A 20,935-nucleotide genomic window follows, 5' to 3' on the forward strand; every position below is an offset into this window, starting at 1 on the left:
TTCCAACAGAGCTGGCTTCCCAGGCTCCCAACATCGGCCAGTGGCAAAAAAGCCAATCTCGGTGCTAGGGACCCAGAAGGGCTCCGCCCCGCCCCTGCGTAGCAGCCACGCCTCGAGTCTCGCCCCAAGTTCCATCCCACACCCAGGCCCCGCCCCGAACGCTACTGCCTGCAACTCCCGTGAGACTCTTCGGCTGTCACGCTTCAGAAAGGAAGTGACGTTGCTCTAGGGCGACCGTTAAAGTGCGAATCACTGTGGGCATTGGCCGTTGGGGCCCGGTGAGAGGCGGGGCTTCCGCTCCCTCCAGCGTACGCCAATCAGGCGGCGGAAGCGCAGAGGGGGGCGGGAAGGTTGTAGTGCCGCGCGTTGCTCTCCTTTCGCCTGTCCCTGAGTGGTCGCGCCCCCCTCGCGAGCCGCCGCGTGGAGGCTCTGCAGTCCCCAGCGCCTTCCGCTGCCAGGTACGTAGAGCAGCCTAGCAGCGCCGGGGTGTGCAAATCTGTGGCTCCCGCTGACCTGCAGCCGCGTCTTTATTGCCACAAGGCAGCGGCCTCCCTGCAGACCTTGCCACCAAACATTTCTCGCTCCTCCTTTTTTTTTTTCCTTCTAGAATAGATCGCAGCACTGGCCTCGCCTATCCTCCACGCGCTCGCGGGCAGGGACCTTCAGGGACGGCGCTCTAAAGCCCTGTCACATCCGCGCTTGCTGTTCCCTTTCACAAGATGGCCCTGTGTTCCTTCTGCCCTAACCTAGTTTTGCTAGCCCAGTGCTTAAGCAGCTGGCGACACCTAACGTCTCATTTATTTAAAAGCTTCCTTTTTCTAGTTCTTGCATCTTTCCCGGACTCCCTAAAAGCCATTCCTCTTTACTCCAGTAGTCCCTTGTCTCTGCCTCCTGGACACTGTGCACGCATTTTAAAGAGCACGTTTATTAAGTAAGCTTTTTTTTAGAGTGGTCGCTTTTCCTTTTTAGCTTTCAGTGTACACAGTAGTTCCGGGTGTGTTTTTTAAATGAGTGGAGAGGCACTGTAGTTGAGTGATTTTTTTTCTTCCCACCATGCTCATATTGATCAGATATCAATTGGTTAATATTTTTGGTAGTATTTGGAAGTACAACCTGGTGACATTTATTAAAGATGGAGTAACATTAAATGTTAGTGTTAGCATTTGCAAGAATAAACACACTGATTAAATGCTTGAGGCGTTTGCAGAGTTGAGATTTGTGATTTCAGTCTGTGGGCTTTTCAAACGTATGTTTCAGAGAGATTAATAAACTGAAGACATTTCAGCTAACTGTTCTGACAACTTTTAGTTTGTGATTAAAATATGGTGCATTTTATGTGTACACACGTATTTTTTTTACAGGTGATTGTAAAGTGCTGATTGGTTGCCACCAGACATAATTGAAAACAGAATAGGAAGATGGCAGCAAATCCTTCAGGACAAGGTAATGCATGCTGAAATTTTCTTTTATTACCAGGAACTTTCCCCCCATGTAGTAACTGTTTGATCTTAATAGAAAATTTGGCATAGGGAAGTTACTGTAGCCAGAATAAAAATAAATATCAAAGTATAAAACCTCAAATTTGAAATACTCAGCTCTTAATACTCTTAATAAATTTAGTGCAGCGTAAGTGATACTGTTAATAAATTTAGTGCAGCATAAGTGTATAGTGTTTTTGGAAGTTTACAGTAGTGCACAGTAATATCCTAGGCCTTCACATTCACTCACCACTCGCTTACTGACTCATGCAGAGTAACTCCAGGCAAGCTCTGTTTATGATAAATGCTCCACATAGGTGTACCTTTTTTTTAAAAGAGAGAGACAGGGTCTTGCTCTGTTACCCATGCTGGAGTGCAGTGGCTCAAACATAGCCCACTGCAACCTTAAACTCCTAGGCTCAAGTGATCCTCCTGCCTCAGCTACCCAAGTAGCTATGACTGCAGGCATGAGCTAGCACGTCAGTTAATTTTTCAATTATTCTTTTGTAGAGATGGAGTCTCCCGGTGTTGTTGAGGTGTACTTTTTGTTTGGGTTTTTGTTTGTTTGTTTTCTTGGGGGAGACAGGGTCTTGCTCTGTTGGCCAGGCTGGAGTGTGTGGTGGTGCAATTCTAGCTCACTGTAACCTAGAACTCCTGGGCTTATGTGATTTTCTTGCCTCAGTCTCCCAAGTAAAGGCACATAGTACCACACCCTACTTTTAATCTTTTGTGCCATTTTTTTACTGTCTCTTTTCTGTATGTAGATATAGTTAGATGCAAAGGCCAGGCCCAGAGACTCATGCCTATAAGCCTAGCACTCTGGGAGGCCAATGCAGGTGTATTGTCTAAGCTCAGGAGTTCAAGACTAGCCTGAGCAAAATTGAGACCCTGTCTCTACTAAAAATAGAAAAACTAGGTTGGCATCATGGTGGATGCCTGTAGTCCCAGTTACCTGGGAGGGTGAGGCAAGAGGATCACTAGAGCCCAAGAGTTTGAGGTTGCTGTGACCTATGATGCCACAGTACTCTACCCAGGGTGACAGAGTGAGACCCTCTCAAAAAAAAACAAAAAAACAAACCCAAGTGATATAATTATATGCACAGATACTTACCATTGTTGCCTGCAGTATTCAGTACTGTAATAGGCTGATTTGGTTTATAGTCGAGGAGTAGTAAGTTGTAACTTATTATCTAGGTGTATCATAGGCTATATACCATATAGTTTGTGTAAGTGTACTCTGTGATGTTCATTCAATGATGAAATCTCCCAACAATGCATTTCTCGGAACGTATCCGACTTAAATGACATATCCCTGTTCTCATAGGTCTAACATTGTATTGGCTATATAATATCTTTAATATTATTAATCCTATATTTTAATCTGTGTTTAGTTATGTTGAAATTGTTTTTACATTGTAAACCTTTTATGTCTTTCTGTGACATATCTCTTCTCTTGCTCTTTTACTTGAAATTAGAACCACTTTTTAAAGAAGTTGGGTTGTCCTCAGGCAACATTTTTGCCTCTGTCTTCATTGTTCTAAAAACTTAAAAGTTTCAATTGTGTTGCAGTCTCTCTAAAACAAATCAAGTTAGACACATTTGTTGCAAGTAGTACTTAGTTTTCTGCTTAAAAACTTGAAAGAAGCCTCTATTTCCTTTCTGTATCAAGTCTAAACTCATGTTTTACCCATCATCTTTTTTTTTTTTTAGAGACAGGGTGTCACTCTGTCACCCTGAGTAGAGTGCTGTGTCATCACAGGTCACAGTAACTTCAAACTCTTGGGCTCAAGTATCCTCTTGCCTTAGCCTCCCCAGGAGCTAGGATTACAGGTGCCCCCCACAGTGCTTGGTTAATTTTTCTATTTTTAGTAAAGATGAGATCTCGCCCTTGCTTAGGCTGGTCTCAAACTCCTGAGCTTAGGCAATCCACTGCCTCAGCTTCCCAGAGTGTTAAGATTACAGACATGAATTGCCACACCCAGCTTCATCATATTCTTTTATTACTGATCTCTGTTCTGATTTTTGTCTTAGTTTTGTGTTACCTTAAACTTCACATAAACAGAATCATGAATTATGTACTCCTGTGTGTCCAGCTTCATTCACTCACCATACTGTCTGTGAGATTCATACATGTGCCTGGATCACAATTGACTCAGTTCTGTGAGCAGTATTCCATTGTATGAGTATATTACATTTGGTTTATTCATCGTTCAGTTTGTGAACTTTGGTTGTTTCGGTTTTGGCTGTTGTGAATAAAGGCGGCGATGGGCATTTGTTTATAAGCCTTTTTGTAGACATATTTTTATTTCTCTTGGATAAATATCCCAGACTGGAGCAGCTCAGTGTATGGTTACTGCCAAACCTTTTCCAAAGGAGTTGTACCGTTTTGTATTTCCTCCAGCAATGTGTGAGGGGTCTGGTTGCTGTACAGTAGTGTCAGTCTTCTTAGTTATTTATTTAGTGTCAGTCTTTTTATTTCTTTTAATTATTTATTTATTTATTTTTATTTTATTTTATTTTATTTTTTTGCAGTTTTGGGCCAGGGCCAGGGCCAGGTTTGAACCCGCCACCTCCAGTATATGGGGCCGGTGCCCTTCTCCTTGAGCCATGGTGCTGCCCCGGTGTCAGTCTTTTTAATTTTAGCCATTCTAGAATGTGCGAAGTGACAGCTCACTGTAGTATTAACTCACATTTCCTTGATGACACATGTTGAGCACTATTTTCGTACTTAAATCTTCCTTTGTGAAGTATTTATTCAATTTTTTTGCTTATTTTTTGAAAAGTGAGTTACTTCTTTTTAATATCAAGTTTTTGTTTTGTTTTTGAATGTGGATACAAGTCAGGTGCATGTTTTGTAAGTATTCCCTCCCAGTCTTGCTTGCCTTTTCTTTTTTTTTTTTTTTTTTTGAACCCACCACCTCTGGCATATGGGGCTGGCACCCTACCCCTTTGCAGGTGCCGCCCTGCCTTTTCATTTTCTTGTTTTTTTTTAAGAGACAGAATCTCACTTTGTCATCCTGGGTAGAGTGCCGTTACATCACAGCTCACAGCAACCTCTAGCTATTGGGCTTAGATGATTCTCTTGCCTCAGCCTCCTGAGTAGCTGGGACTACAGGTGCCCGCCATGATGCCTGGCTATTTTTTGTTGCAGTTTGGCCGGGGCCAGGTTCTAACCCACCACCCTCAGTATATGGGGCCGGCACTCTACTCACTGAGCACAGGTGCCACCCAACCTTTTTGTTTTCTTAATGGTGGGTTTTTTTAATCCTGTATGTAATGTGCTATTTTTCTCAGACTTTATTTCACATTTTTTCTTCATATTTCAGCAGTTTAACTATAATATGCCTAGAGATGGTTTTCTTGCTTACAGTTTGTTGAGCTTTTTTGGATCTGTAGGTTGATATCTTTGACTAAACTTGGGGCATTTTCATCCATCATTCAAAAAAAATTTTTTAGGGGCGGCGCCTGTGGCTCAGTCGGTAAGGCGCTGGCCCCATATACCAACGGTGGCCGGTTCAAACCCGGCCCCGGCCAAACTGCAACCAAAAAATAGCCAGGAGTTGTGGCGGGCGCCTGTAGTCCCAGCTACTCGGGAGGCTGAGGCAAGAGAATCGCTTAAGCCCAGGAGTTGGAGGTTGCTGTGAGCTGTGTGAGGCCACGGCACTCTACCGAGGGCCATAAAGTGAGACTCTGTCTCTACAAAAAAAAAAAAAATTTTTTTTGACCCAGTGTTTCCTTTTCTTCTGGGACTGAAATTATGTACATATTGGATTACTGACCCACAGATCTCCAGGGCTGTGCTTATTTTTCCTCCATATTTTTTCTTTTTTTTTTTTTTTTTGACAGTCCTAGTTGTAGCCCTTGGTAGAGTGCTGTAGCGTCACAGCTCACAGCAACCTCAAACTTTTGGGCTTAAGCTGTTCTCTTGCCTCAGCCTCCCAAGTAGCTGGGACTACAGGTGCCCACCACAACGCCCAACTATTTTTGGTTGCAGTTGTCATTGTTGTTTAACTGGCTCAGGCTGGGTTCGAACCTGAACCTCCGTGCATATAGCCTGTGCTGTAACCACTGTGCTACAGGCGCCAAGCTTCTCTTTGCTTTTCACATTGGGTAATTGCTAATGCTCTAATTTCAGGTTTAGTAAATATTCTGCTGTCTCCAATCTGTGTTAATTCAGACCAGTGAACATTTTGTTTCAATTGTCCTTTTTTAGCTTTAGGATTTCCATTTGGTTCTTTTCTCTGCTAAATGCTCCTTTTATTTATTATGTGTCTATATTCCTTAAGTCCTTAAATGTATTTATACTGCTTTTAAGTCCTTGCCTGCTAATTACATCATGTATCTAGGTCTTCTTGGAGGTGTTTCTGTTGATAGCATTTTTGTTGAATATGAGTCACATTTTCCATTTTCTTCCAATAACTAGTGATTTATACTCTTGGATACTGGACCATATGACTAATACATTGAAGAGACTCTGGATTTTATTGTAGTCTTCTGAAATGTGATTTTCATTCTAGCAGATAGAATGAAAGGTTTGGCTTAACCTCTAAACTCTCGTCTTTCTTGTGTTGGGCATCTGAAATCTTGCTCAGCCCCGCTGATTTATCGCTGGGTTCCCTGGAGTCTCCCTTATACATTTTTGTAGTTCAGCAATGAAAGAGTGGATTTTTACGCATGGATTGGGCTTTATTTTTCCTGCCTTTCTCTCATAGGTCTCTCCTCTAAATTTTCGGCTATCCTGCCAGCCCTGATACTTCAGGCTAGTAAGGGAAAGTATGGTGAGGCTGTCTAAGCTGTTTGTGGATTGGGGAGTACCTCAGGCAAAAGACCACAAATTCCCAAATCTCACCAGTTGCAGTGTCTGCCTGATTTCAGTGCCTTCAACAATGTTTTTTAATATTTTAAAAATTTGGCTCAGTGCCCAGTGCTCAGTGAATAGGGCGTCAGCCACATACACCAAGGCTGGTGGCTTTGAACCTGGCCTGGGCCAGCTAAAACAACAATGACAACTGCAACAACAACAAAAAACTCTGGGTGTTGTGGCAGGCACCTGTAGTCCCAGCTACTGTATAGGAAGCTGAAGCAAGAGAATCACTTAAGCCCAAGAGTTTGAGATTGCTGTGACCAGTGACGCCACGGCACTCTACCTATGGCGACAGCTTGAGACTCTGTCTCAGAAAAAAAAAAAAAAAAAAAAGACTGCTGATTCTGTTCTAGTTTATCAGTTGTATGTATGACAAATTAAACATAATACAAGTTTTATGGAAGAGTAATATTGTGAAAAATTAGCTATGATAACAGCTTTACCAACTGTAACCAGCTAATACTGTTCTGTTTTCCTCTCAAATAACTATGTGTGATTTCTGTGCTCTATGGACCAATCACAGGTCAAAAGTCCCTTATTGTGGGCGGCGCCTGTGGCTCAGTCGGTAAGGCGCCGGCCCCATATACTGAGGGTGGCGGGTTCAAACCCGGCCCCGGCTGAACTGCAAACAAAAAATAGCCGGGCGTTGTGGCGGGTCTGTAGTCCCAGCTACTCGGGAGGCTGAGGCAAGAGAATCGCTGAAGCCCAGGAGTTGGAGGTTGCTGTGAGCTGTGTGATGCCACGGCACTCTACCCAGGGCCATAAAGTGAAACTCTGTCTCTACAAAAAAAAAAAAAAAAAAGTCCCTTATTGTATTGACTTCTTCTTTTGTCCATCAAGTTATAAAGGCTCAGATTAAAAATAATTTAAATTCTTGGGGGTGGGACACAATTATAAGAGGGACTTTGCCTAACAAATGCAATAAATGTAACCTAATTCTTTGTACCCTCAATGAATCCCAAACAATTAAAAAAATTTTTTTAGCAAATGTACACACAAAAACAAAAATAAAAATAATTTAGTTTTAGCTAAAATGAAAACTAAGAGAAGTCTATTTTTGGAAAGAAAATATGCTGCTAAAAATCACATAATGCAGCCCAAATGAAAATAAATTTAAAATTATCACACTAGTCTAATCTTACAAGTAACTGAGATTTATAATTTGCTGGTTACTGTTTTAAAAATCTTTAGTGTTGCCTTGATTGATCTATAATTAGATCCATTATAAAACATGCCCTCATCTTGGCCAGGCATGGTGGCTCACTTGTATAATCCTAGTACTTTGGGAGGCTGAGGCCAGAAGACTGCTGGAGCCTAAGAGTTTGAAGCTGCAGTGAGCTATGACTGTGCCATTGCACTCCAATCTGGGTGACAGTGTGAAATCCTGTTTCAGAAAAAAAGACATGCAGATCAGGTGGTGGGAGCTATCTGTTTTGAGCCACTCTGGATGTTCTCAACTGTGATTTCAGGGTGCTACATAGGAATGGATGGCAGACCTGTGAGGTGTCTTATTTGACCTCAGATCCAGGTCTTATCCCTAAATCATCTGTGTACTAGAAAGAAAGCAAATTTATCTTTCAGGCTTATACTAAGGCATTAAGAGTTTATCCTAGTGATGCATAAAAATTTTCTTTTTTTTTTTTTTTTTTTTTGAGACAGAGCCTCAAGCTGTCTCCCTGGGTAGAGTGCTATGGCATCACAGCTCACAGCAACCTCCAACTCCTGGGCTCAAGCAATATTCCTGCTTCTGTTTCCCAAGTAGCTGGGACCACAGGGGCCTGCCACAACGCCCGGCTATTTTTTTGGTTGCAGCCCATCATTGTTATTTGGGGGGCCCAGGTTGGATTCTAAACTGCCAGCTCAGGTGTATGTGGCTGGCACCTTAGCCGCTTGAGCCATAGGCGCGGAGCCTATCTTTCTTTTTTATATATATATATATATATATATTTTTTTTTTTTTTTTTTTTTTGTAGAGATGGAGTCTCACTTTATGGCCCTCGGTAGAGTGCTGTGGCCTCACACAGCTCACAGCAACCTCCAACTCCTGGGCTTAAGCGATTCTCCTGCCTCAGCCTCCCTAGTAGCTGGGACTACAGGCGCCCGCCACAACGCCCGGCTATTTTTTGGTTGCAGTTTGTCTGGGGCCGGGTTTGAACCCACCACCCTTGGTATATGGGGCCGGCGCCTTACCGACTGAGCCACAGGCGCCGCCCTCTTTTTTTTTTTTTTTTATGCTCTGGGTAGAATGCTGTGGCATATAGCTCACAGTAACCTCAAACTCTTGGGCTCAAGTGATCCTCTTGCCTCAGCCTCCTCCTAAGTAGCTGGGACTACAGGTGCCCACCACAAAGCCTGGCTTTTTTTTTTTTTTTTTTTTTGTAGAGACAGAGTCTCACTTTGTTGCCCTTGGTAGAGTGCCATGGCGTCACAGCTCACAGCAACCTCCAGCTCTTGGGCTTAGGCAATTCTCTTGCCTCAGCCTCCCAAGCAGCTGGGACTACAGGTGCCTGCCACAACGCCTGGCTATTTTTTATTGCAGTTTGGCCAGGGCCGGGTTTGAACCCGCCACCCCGGTATATGGGGTTGGCGCCCTACCCACTGGCGCCGTCTTCCTAGCTTTTTTTTTAAAATAGAGACAGAGTCTTACACTTGCTCAGGCTGGTCTCAAACTTCTGAGCTCAAGCTATCCATATGCCTCAGCCTCCCAGAATGCTAGGATTACAGGCATGAATCACTGCTCCTGGCCTTAAAATTCTTGTACCTTTTTAAAGATGAGAGTGTAAAGACAATTTGGAGTAGGTTTTTAAAAATTAGATATCTTTTCATTTGATTTTAATTGCTAAGGAAAGGAGAATAAATGAGATTCTGACGAAAGATTGATTGGTAGGCCCCAAGTTGAAATGGGAGTGAAACTGTCAAGGCAGAATATGATGTAAAGTAACCTGACGTTGTGTAATGAGGAGAAAGCTTTGGATCCCCAGGTCCATTCAAAGTAAATGTGAGTGTAACTCAGGAGACTTCGTGTTAATCAGTCGTGCTCTAATGAAAAGCTGTTCACTGAAAGAGGATTGTCAACATGGGGCTGACAGGAGTCTAGTAATGTTAACAACAGGAGGAATAGGGAGAGAGAATGCTAGATAATAATAATAGTAACAGTATTTATTAAGCAACTACCATGTGGCAGGCAGTGTGCTAGGTATTTTATGTAATGTATATTTTCTATATTTAGTATAACCTATAATCATCCTTTGAAGTTGTTACTGTTATCCTCATTGGTCCTGATGCATGGTGAGGTAATTTTCCCAATATTAAATAGTAGATGATAATTCTGAGATAAGAACCCAGATTGATTCCTTGTGCAAATTCCGTGTTCATTCTGTTTTCTCATGCTGCCCTTCAGCTGGTGGATTAGAACATTCTAGTTATAGCATCTAAGAAAAGAAATGGGAGCTTTAGACTAGGGACACAAACCTTTCCTAGTCTTTGTACCTCTTTTGGACTGGGTATTAAGCAGAAAAATCCTTAAAATGAAAAGGGCCTCGGGAGGCTGAGGCAAGAGAATCGCTTAAGCCCAGGAGTTGGAGGTTGTTGTGAGCTGTGTGAGGCCACGGCACTCTACCGAGGGCCATGAAGTGAGACTCTGTCTCTACAAAAAAAAAAAAAAAATGAAAAGGGCCTATGAATTTATCTATAAAGAAGAAAAGGAAAATGAGGGGAGAAGAAAAGTTGATTCATGCAGAAGATATTTCATCATCTAATTTGGCCAGTCGTGAAGAAGAGAAACCTCAATGGATAGAAAACCTGGCAGTAAGGGCGGTGCCTGTGGCTCAAAGGAGTAGGGTGTCAGCCCCATATGCTAGACGTGGCAGGTTCAAACCTGGCCCCAGCCAAAAACTGCAAAAAAAAGTGTCAGCAGCTTAAAAAGAGCAAGTCCTTGGGGTCCAAGTGAGAGAGAACATGAACACAACCAGATCACCTGAGCAGATATTAAGGCTTATTCCTTTCCTTTGATACGTATTTTCAGTAAACACCAAAAGGCAGCCAAGGGTTGAATAAATTTTGTTTTTGTTTTGTTTTTTAGAAACAGAGTCTCATTTTGTCGCCCTCGGTAGAGTGCTGTAGTGTCACAGCTCACAGCAACCTCCAGCTCTTAGGCTTAGGCGATTCTCTTGTTTCAGCCTCCTGAGTAGCTGGGACTACAGGTGCCCGCCAAAACACCTGGCTATTTTTTGTTGTTGTTGCAATTTGGCCGGGGCTGGGTTTGAACCTGCCACCCTCGGTATATGGGGCCGGCACCCTACTCACTGAGCCACAGGCACCGCCTGGTTGAATAAGTTTTTAATCATGAAAGATAAGAGAAACATTTGCCAGTAATTAGATTTAGGAAAGGGCAAGAAAACGGATTCTTTCCTAGTGACTCTGGAAAGAAACGCAGCCCTACCAACACCTGGATTTTAGCCACATGAAACTTCTGACTTACAGATCTGTAAAATAATAGATTTGTATCCTTTGAAGCCACTAAGTTTGTGGTAGATTTTTATAGTAGTAATAGACAACTAATATATGGTCTAACTGTGTGAGCCAAAATTCTAGGACTTGTCCACGACTCTTTCCTCATTGCTCACTTCATATTCAATCCATCCCTGTCCTAGTGATTTAATTTCATAAATAGCTCTTGAATGTGTTCATTTCTCTCTATTTTCACGGCCACTAATAGCTTCTATTATCTCTAGCTTGTTCTACTGTAATAAGTCTCCTGACGATTTTGTCTTATCTATTCTCAACATTATGGCTAGAGTGGTCTTTTTAAAAAGGGAATGATTATTTCCTCCCCCTCTTTAATTAATGTAGTTAACTTATTAATCCTTTAGATTTCAGTTCAAGTATTATTTCTTTTGGAATGGAAGCCTTCTCTAACACTATTCCCCCCCCAGGTTAGGTCAAGTTTATTCAACATTCATACCTACAATAATGATTATTATAAATGCTCATAAGAATGATATTTCTTTATTTCAGACTAATCATCTTAGATCTTAATTATACATTTGTGTTATTAGTTGATTGATCTTTATTTTCACTGGACTGTCTGAAAACCATGAGAGCTAGAATCATGTCAATTTGGCTTATCATTGCATCCTTAGAGCCTAATTTAGTATCTATAAGTGATGGAAGCACAGTAAATACTGTATATGTTGAATCAATAAATAACTTACAACATCTTGAGCTAACAGTGCCACAGTGACTTTCCTCTAATAGTAAACATAGGTGTCCTAAATATGGTGCTTTGATTTGTTGTCTGATTGTGAAGATTATAGCTTGTTTGATAACCATTTGAAAAGATTTAAACAATATTTTAAAATATCTTTAAAAAAATCATTGTTTGAAGAGTGATATAATAGCTATAATTGAAAAGTAAGATGATCCAGGGTGGCGCCTGTGGCTCAAGGAGTAGGGCGCTGGTCCCATATGCTGGAGGTGACGGGTTCAAACCCAGCCCCAGCCAAAAACCACAAAAAAAAAAAAAAAAGTAAGATGATCCATTACCTTACTGATCAAAATAATTTTCATTATTTAGTTTTAGATTTTTTTTTTTCAACAAAAAGAGTTCCAGTTAGTCTTGATAGAAATATTAAAGGAAAGTAAATACAGCTTTTGGGTATTAAATGCAGTTTGATATTATATTGATTACTTGAGAATGTCTTTAATGACAAATGTGTGGTAGTTGAATGTTTCTATGAGAAAATGAGAATGTACATGATTATGAATAGCCATAGGGTTATAGTTTTAAAAGTGGAAATATTTTTAGAGTATGCTATTCTAAGATTTTATTTAGAAAAAGGATTAGTTATAAGGTAATAAATATAAGGTAATGTTAAATAATTAGTACTGTACATGAGATAGTATATTAAAGACCTTTAAGACCCTTGTACTTCTTTTTTTTCCAGCCTCCCCAGGAGCTGGAACTACAGGCACTTGCCCCCCTACCTGGCTAGTTTTTCAATTTTTAGTAGAGACAGGGATCCCACTCTTGCTTGGGCTGATCTTGAACTGCTGAGCTCAAACAATCCACCTGCCTCAGTCTCCCAGAGTGCTAGGATTAAAGTGTTAGCCATGGTGTCTGGCCAAGAACCTTGTACTTCTGAGAATTAAAAAGAGATAAATTATGGCAGGAGACCATATGAGATTTACAAAACTCTAATATAGGAGTAAATGTCACATATTGATTCCCCGGTTAAGAGGAAGTTTGTATGAACCCTGAAGGTGGGAGAATCTTATTATAGAAGATTATACTTCACATAACCAGATAAATAGACTACCTAGTCTGTGCCTTAAATTTCAAATTTGAAATAAACAATTATTTCATATTTGCTGCCTATCTGTTGACTTTCATAAATGTTTTTTTTTTTTGGTTTTTGGCCGGGGCTAGGTTTGAACCCACCACCTCCGGCATATGGGACCAGCGCCCTACTCCTTGAGCCACAGGCGCCACCCTTCATAAATGTTTATAATGTAAATGTAACCAACATGTAAAATAAGACTAGCTTATGTTGGGCGGCGCCTGTGGCTTAGTGAGTAGGGTGCCGGCCCCATATACCGAGAGGGTGGCGGCTTCAAACCCAGCCCCGGCTAAGCTGCAACAAAAAATAGCCAGGCGTTGTGGCGGGTGCCTGTAGTCCAGCTACTCGGGAGGCTGAGGCAAGAGAATCACCTAAGCCCAAGAGCTGGAGGTTGCTGTGAGCTGTGACACAACAGCACCCTACCGAGGGCAACAAAGTGAAACTATGTCTCTAAAAAAAAAAAAAGAAAAAAAGACTAGCTTATGTTTTAAAATTCAAGAAGGAAGGAAGGATAGTTTTCATGGGTATTAGACAAGATCAGAAAATAAAAGCCTAATGTATCTGACCATAGATATCCTTCCCTTTCCTATAATAGCTCTATGGCCCTCAGCTCAGAGACAGACATTAGCTCTAAATGTTATGTAATAGATAACCTTACCCGAATTAGACTGTAGAATAGCACTTGAGAGGAGAGGCTATTCTAGAAACACTTAGGAAATAAAATTGAACTACATGATTGGATGTGGGTAGGAAGGAGGAGGTGGGGAGGCATCATAAGGATAAAACTCAGGCTTGCTGGGGGGAGAATGGGGGTATTAAGTGAAGTAAAGAGAGAGTTTATTCCTTATTTACCAAGGAAGGGACTGATGATCAGGAGAGGTTAAGTAAATTTCCCAAGACCACATAGTTAAGAAGTAAAGGAGCCAAAACTCAAGTCAGAGCTCTTGGTGTCAAGCTTTTTTCTCTATACAAAACTTTCTGCAACCTCAAATCAACTTATTCAAAATAGAATAGTATCTTTCCTTGCTTCACTTCTTTTGTCTTTGATAACTGGTTCCACCATCTAAGGCCATTTTAGCCAGAAGTTACTATAATAAAAACACAATGCCCAGAGCACTAGCTTTTCAAAGGTCTATACAAATGTTTGAAACATCCCTAAATCGTGTTTGTTTCAAAATACACAAGTAAAACTGAAATTCTGAGATAAATTACTATATCAAAAATAAAACATTGTGACCTATATAAAGTGTTAATTTTATTTATTTTAAAATTATTATTATTGGCTGGATGCAGTGGCTCACGCCTGTAATCCTAGCACTATGGGAGGCCGAGGCGGGTGGATTGCTTGAGCTCATGAATTCCAGACTAGCCTGAGCAAAAAAGCAAGATCTCATCTCTACTAAAAATAGAAAAACTGAAGCAAGAGGATTGCTTGAGCCCAAGAGTTGGAGCTTGCTGTGAGCTATGATGTCACGGCACTCTACCCAGGGTGACAGCTTGAGACTCTGTCTCTAAATAAATAAATAAAATAATAATAATTTTTCTTTTAGAAACAGGGTCTTGTTCTTGCTCAGCCTGGGCTCAAACTCCTGATCTCGAGCAGTCCACCTGCTTCAGCCTCCCAGAGTGCTAGGATTACAGGTGTGAGCCACTGTGCCCAACCTAGAATGTATTAATTCTTAATCCTTCCATAGCCACTAACCAAGTAGATGCCCACTACTTGACTAGATTTGGGAAAGAAATTACCTAAGGAGTGGGAAATTTCTCTTTAAACAGCTTTAGGGGCTATTTATTTTAGAGACAGGGTTTGGCTCTTCCTCAGGCTGGTCTAGAACTCATGAGCTCAAGCAATTCACCCACCTGGGCCTCCCAGAGTGCCCCGCCAGGCTTTGTGGTGGGCTACCTGTAGTCTCAGCCACTCTGGAAGCTGAGGTAAGAGAATGCTTGAGCTCAAGGGTTTGAGGTGGCTGTGAGCTAAGACGCCACGGCACTCTTCCCAGGGTGACCAAGTTAAAGTCTGTCTCAAAAAATAAAATAGTCTTTAAATTTTCATTAAATTTGAATACCATTTGTGACTTTGATATTTTTTGGTTTGTAAGAATCCTAGAGTATTCTGTGATTATCAAGCAATTACAACTAATTATAAATTAAATTACTTGTAGCCATAATTTCAAAAGCAAAGAAAACATCCTTTCAAAAATTTTGTAAGAATAAACAGTTTAGGTCAGGCGTGGTGGCTCATGCCTGTATTCCTACCATTTTGGGAGGCCAAGGCAGGAGGATCCCTCGACAGGAATTCAAGACCAGCCTGACCAAGAGCCAGACCTGATCTCTACTAAAAATAGAAAAATTAGCCAGGTGTTGTGATGGGCACCTATAGTCCCAGGTGCTCAAGAGGCTGAGGCAGGAGGATCACTTAAGCCCAAGAGTTGAGGTTGCTGTTAGGTTGATGCCACGGTGCTTTAGCCCAGGCCACAGAGTGAGACTCCATCTCAAAAAAATAAATAAATGTTTTAATATGGGATATGAGCTCATTTTAAAAATATTGGTTTTGATTGCTATGAACCCTCCACAAGTGAAAGTATCCAGGGTTCTTTAAAGCCTAATAGTAACCCTGCAATCACTTACTAGTGATTCAAGCTATATCCTTAGGGTCATCTTGATTTTTTTTTCCTCTAGTCTCTCATTTCATTTTATTTCATCTGCATTATTTCTTGAAGTAGTGTCTGTCGTCCTGCACATCTTTGATCCCTGATTTCCCTGTAGCAGGTGTCTTCCACCCTGTAATCCATTCCCTCTCACCAGCAGAGGGCATTCTAAACCATGAAGAGAATGATCCGTGTATTGTCCCTTTCTAAATGCTCTTAGTAGTTGCCCATTATCTATTTGATAACGCGTAAGAGCTATGTGTAATACAAGGTCCCTGAATATTTAGCTCCTTCTCTTCTCAGCTTCTTTCACTGCTTTTTATTTAATCATAATTTGTGCTAGAGTCACTTGGATTTATTTGCTAATGCCCAAGTATTCCATTTCGTTTCATAACTTTATTCAGTTATTTAATGTTGGAGGAGATTTGGAACTTGGAGAAAAATGTTTATCCCTGCTCATAATTTACTGCTCAGTTTATCAAATCTACCAAAGTTCTAAAATAAAAATGTAAACATTTAGACATTGATTATAAGCTTAGTTAAATTATAATGTAACTAAATTATATAAGCTTAGTTAAATTAGTTAAATTGAGACAGAACCTCAAGCTATCACCCTTGGTAGAGTGCTGTGGCTTCACAGCTCACAGCACCTCCAACTCCTGGCCTCAAGCGAGTCTTCTGCCTCCACCTCCCAAGTAGCTGGGACTATAGGCGCCTGCCACAACGTCTGGCTATTTTTTGGTTGCAGCCGTCATTGTATTTTGGTGGGCCTGGGCTGGATTCGAACCCGCCAGCTCAGGTGTATGTGGCTGGTGCCTTAGCCACTTGAGCCACAGGCACCAAGCCTAAATTATCTTTAGTAACAGTTAAATTACAATTATAATTAATACATTTCTGCAATGCTTTATGTGGTGATCACAAAACTTACTAAAAACTTAAAAGTAAAGCAATTAAACTATTAACCCATTAAAGTCAGTCACTCTATACTTTTATATATATTTATATAATATACACGTATATATCTTTATTATATATATATATATATATATATGTAATTCCCGTGTGTGTGTAAAAAAATTTACAGGAATTATATAGATTTCCTCTCCCAAGAGATCAGGGATCAGGTATATATTCTAGATCTCTCTTTAGGATATTTGACAGTAATTCACTTAGTTAGAACTCACTTTCTACTTGGTCACTGTGTGTGACCATGGGTGCTCAACAGCCACTGGTCTCCTTTAAGTTGGTGTGTGAGGCTGGGCATGGTGGCTCACACCTGTATTTCCAGCTACTTGGGAGGCTGAGGTGGGAGGATCACTAGAGTCCAAGAGAAGGAGGCTTCAGTGAGCTATGATTGTGCCACTATACTCCAACCTAGGAGACAAAGTGGGACTCTGTCTCTTCAAAAAAAAGTAAAATGGTTTATGTGTGAGAACCTGTGCTGATCCAACTTTCCTGTTACTGGTACAAGACCTTTTTCTGGGAACTATTTGGCTTAGTCACAGTTCCTTGTATCTGCCTCTCCTTAAACTGAAACAAAAAAGTACACAGCTATACTTCATAAACAGGAATATGTTATACTCAACAGGAGAAACAAAACAACTAAAATTTAACACCTAACCTAGTTATTAACACAGTAAGACATTAAATACCCTATTGTTTTCACCCTTTTTTACAACTATCTTTTTATATACTTTAACTTTCCCTTTTGCATTTCATTATGAATTCATAGCTTATCATGGACTCATTTGTTCCATTTAGCTATAATTATTATTCTCTTTTTAATGTTCAATTATGACAGCCTAGCTAACCTCAAACAGACTTCTTTGTCCTTTTGGCATTATCCTAGACTTTTTTTAAAAGGTCTCGTTGGCTGGGCACAGTGGCTCATGCCTATAATCCTAACTCTCTGGGAGGCCAAGGCAGGTGACTGCTTGAGCTTAGGAGACCAGCTTGAGCAAGAGTGAGACCTCTATCTCTATTAAAAATAGGAGAAAAGGGGGCGGCGCCTGTGGCTCAGCCAGTAGGGCGCCGGCCCCATATGCCGAGGGTGGCGGGTTCAAACCCGGCCCCAGCCAAACTGCAACCAAAAAATAGCCGGGCGTTGTGGCGGGCACCTGTAGTCCCAGCTACTCGGGAGGCTGAGGCAGGAGAATCGCTTAAGCCCAGGAGTTGGAAGTTGCTGTGAGCTGTGTGAGGCCACGGCACTCTACCAAGGGCCATAAAGTGAGACTCTGTCTCTACAAAAAAAAAAAAAATATAGGAGAAAAGGCTCAGCGCCCGTAGCACAATGGTTACAGCGTCAGCCACATACACCGAGACTGGTGGGTTTGAACCCAGCCTGGGCCAGCTAAACAACAATGACAACTGCAACCAAAAATAGCCGGGCGTTGTGGCAGGCGCCTGTAGTCCCAGCTACTTGAGAGGCTGAGGCAAGAGAATTGCTTAAGCCCAAGAGTTGGAGGTTGCTGTGAGCTGTGACGCCACGGCACTGTACTGAGGGCGACATAGTGAGACTCTATCTCAAAAATAAATAAAGTAAAATAAAAATAGGAGAAAAATTAAACTAGCCTAGCATGGCAGTGGGTTCCTATAGTTAGTCCCAGCTCCTGGGGAGGCTGAGGCAAGAAGATAGCTTGAGCCCAGGAGTTTGAGGTTGCTGTGAGCTATCATGATGCCATGGCACTCTACTGAGGCAAAGAGTGAAGACTGTCTCAAAAAATAAATATGGGAGTGGCCACAGAGTTCATGTGCAATAGTGTACAATTTTAAATTGTACACAAACTTTATGGCCACCCTGTATATAAAAGTCTTCTTGCTTTCTGATGATCTTGATTTTTTTTTCCCTGCCCTAAGACAAGGAACTAGTATTCTCCTTGAAAGTCTGGTTTCTGATTCCTTTTTTTTTTTTTTGTAGAGACAGAGTCTCACTTTACCGCCCTCGGTAGACGTCACAGGACTCACAGCAACCTCCAGCTCTTGGGCTTACGTGATTCTCTTGTCTCAGCCTCCTGAGCAGCTGGGACTACAGGCGCCTGCCGCAATGCCCGGCTATTTTTTGGTTGCAGTTTGGCCGGGGCTGGGTTTGAAACCGCCACCCTAGATATATGGAGCCAGCGCCCTACTCACTGAGCCACAGGCGCCGCCCTCTGGTTCCTTTTTAATTGGTAATAGTAATTATTACAGACCAAAATCTCTTTCACCTGGAGTTGACAATAAGGAACAGGGTATTGGTGCTGGCCATTTTAGTGACAGAACAAGAAAACATGTTTCTTTTAGGTCATATGTTAATAATGGTAGTCCAACTTAACTTTAACATTACTAAATCTTTTTCTGTCTTACTGCTTTTCTTCATTATAAGGTTTCGTTGATTACTAACACTATTACATTGACATATATCTTTCTATATGAAGTTCCCTGGGCCAGGAATGTTTCCTCCCACCCCTTTGACAGTTTGGCAAGCTTCTTTGTAAAATCAGAGAGGGGATAGAATAAATTTGATTAAAACGCAACCTACATCTCAAATGTTAAACAGAACCAGAGCAATTGAATAGTCTTACATATCTTCAAGTACTTTTATTGAACTTAAGGTTTTCTTCCATTAAAAAAAAAATTACTAGAGTGTTGCCCGTAGCTCAGTGGGTAGGGTGCCAGCCACATATACCCAGGCTGGCAGGTTTGAATCTAGCCCGGGCCAGCTAAACAATGACAACTGCAACAAAAAAATAGCTGGACATGTGGCGGGTGCCTGTAGTCCCGGCTACATGGGAGGCTGAGGCAAGAGAATGGCTTAAGCCCAGAAGTTTGAGGTTGCCATGAGCTATGATTTAACAGCACTCTACCAAGGGCAACATAGTGAGACTCTGTCTCAAAAAATAAATTCCTAGAAACAATATTCAATCCAGCTACCCTAACATGGTTTTATTTGAAAATCATTTGTAGAATTATATTTACATTAAATTCTTAATTGTCCTAGCACTCTGGGAGACCGAGATTGCTTGAGGTCAGGAGTTCTGAGACCAGCCTGAGCAAGAGCAAGACCCTGTCTCTTAAAAACTAGCTGGGCATTGTGGCGGGTACCTGTATTTCCAGCTACTTAAGAGGCTGAGATAAGAGGATCACTTGAGCCCAAGAGTTTGAGGTTGCTGTGAGCTATGATGTACAGCACTCTACCCAGGGCAACAGAGTGAGACTCTGCCTCAAAAAAAAAAAAGAAAGAGAGAGAGAAAAACTAATAACTGTCTATAAATTTTTAGTATTTCTGAAAATTACTGTTTAAGTTCATAGTACTAGTTTTAAACAGTTTTTAAAAATCCTCATTAGGGCGGCGCCTTTTGGCTCAGTCGGTAGGGTGCTGGCCCCATATACCGAGGGTGGCGGGTTCAAACCCGGCCCCGGCCAAACTGCAACCAAAAAATAGCTGGGCGTTGTGGCGGGCGCCTGTAGTCCCAGCTACTCGGGAGGCTGAGGCAAGAGAATCGCTTAAGCCCAGGAGTTGGAGGTTGCTGTGAGCTGTGTGAGGCCACAGCACTCTACCGAGGGCCATAAAGTGAGACTCTGTCTCTACAAAAAAAATAAATAAATAAAAATAAAAATCCTCATTATTTGGAATCTGAGCTTTTTTTTTTTAATTTTTTTTTAGAGACAGAGTTTTGTTTTGTCGCCCTCAGTAGAGTGCCGTGGCATCACAGCTCATAGCAGCCTCCAACTCCTGGGTTTAGGCGATTCTCTTGCCTCAGCCTCCCAAGTAGCTGGGACTACAGGCGCCTGCCACAATGCCCGGCTTTTTTTTTGTTATTGTTGTTGCTGTTTGGCCGGGGCCAGGTTTGAACCCACCACCCTCGGTATATGGGGCCGGCACCTCACTCATTGAGCCATAGGTGCCACCGGAATATGAGCTTTTTATATAGCTTATTTCCTCTTTCCAATGCTACTATTAGAAACAAATTTTGTTTTGAGATTGTCATTTTCAATATTACTAATCAGGTTGTAGACATTTTAAAAATAATTTATATAAGTTTATAGACACCGAAGGGCATTGAAAACCTCAGTTGTACTCATTTATATACAGCTTGATCAGATTATGTACTCTTTCTAATGCTTTTTCTATTGCTGGCTACATGGCATATAATTTCTATTGTACCATTACTGACAGTGACTCTGAAGTATTTTTGTGTAAACAAATTCTTCTTGAGGGAGATTGATACTTCTGTAAATAGCACATAAGGACTTTGCAGGGTGACATTAGGTTTTAAAATTTGCTTTTTAAGAATTTTCTACCACGAATGGATTAATAAATTGTGGTATATGTATACCATGGAATACTATGCAGCCTTAAAGAAAGATGGAGACTTTACCTCTTTCATGTTTACATGGATGGAGCTGGAACATATTCTTCTTAGTAAAGTATCCCAAGAATGGAAGAAAAAATACCCAATGTACACAGCCCTACTATGAAACTAATTTGGGACTCTCACATGAAAGCTATAACCCAGCTACAACTTAACAATAGGGGGAAGTGGGAAAGTGGGGGGGGTGGGTAGAGGGAGGGGAATCGGTGGGATCACACCTGTGGTGCATATTACAGGGGTATTTGCGAAACTTGGTA

The 20,935-nt window shown here is 41.5% G+C and overlaps 1 protein-coding gene across 3 annotated transcripts in view; it reads left to right on the top strand.

Annotated features, from left to right (window-relative positions):
* The first annotated feature begins 325 nt into the window (after positions 1–325).
* Positions 326–20,935, top strand: part of INIP (INTS3 and NABP interacting protein) — a 45,878-nt gene continuing 25,268 nt past the window's right edge. For 2 of the 3 annotated variants that reach the window (XR_008374980.1, XM_053565796.1), the window contains exons 1-2: positions 326–458; positions 1,362–1,443. Coding sequence is in view for 1 of the 3 variants with exons in the window: in XM_053565796.1 (XP_053421771.1) it covers positions 1,419–1,443 (25 nt within the window). In the remaining 2 variants the exon portion in view is untranslated. The remainder of the gene's footprint in view (positions 459–1,361; positions 1,444–20,935) is intronic. The other variant, XR_008374988.1, reaches the window with a different exon arrangement.

The sequence above is a fragment of the Nycticebus coucang genome, chromosome 2 (assembly GCF_027406575.1).
Source record: "Nycticebus coucang isolate mNycCou1 chromosome 2, mNycCou1.pri, whole genome shotgun sequence".
Lineage (NCBI taxonomy): Eukaryota > Metazoa > Chordata > Mammalia > Primates > Lorisidae > Nycticebus > Nycticebus coucang.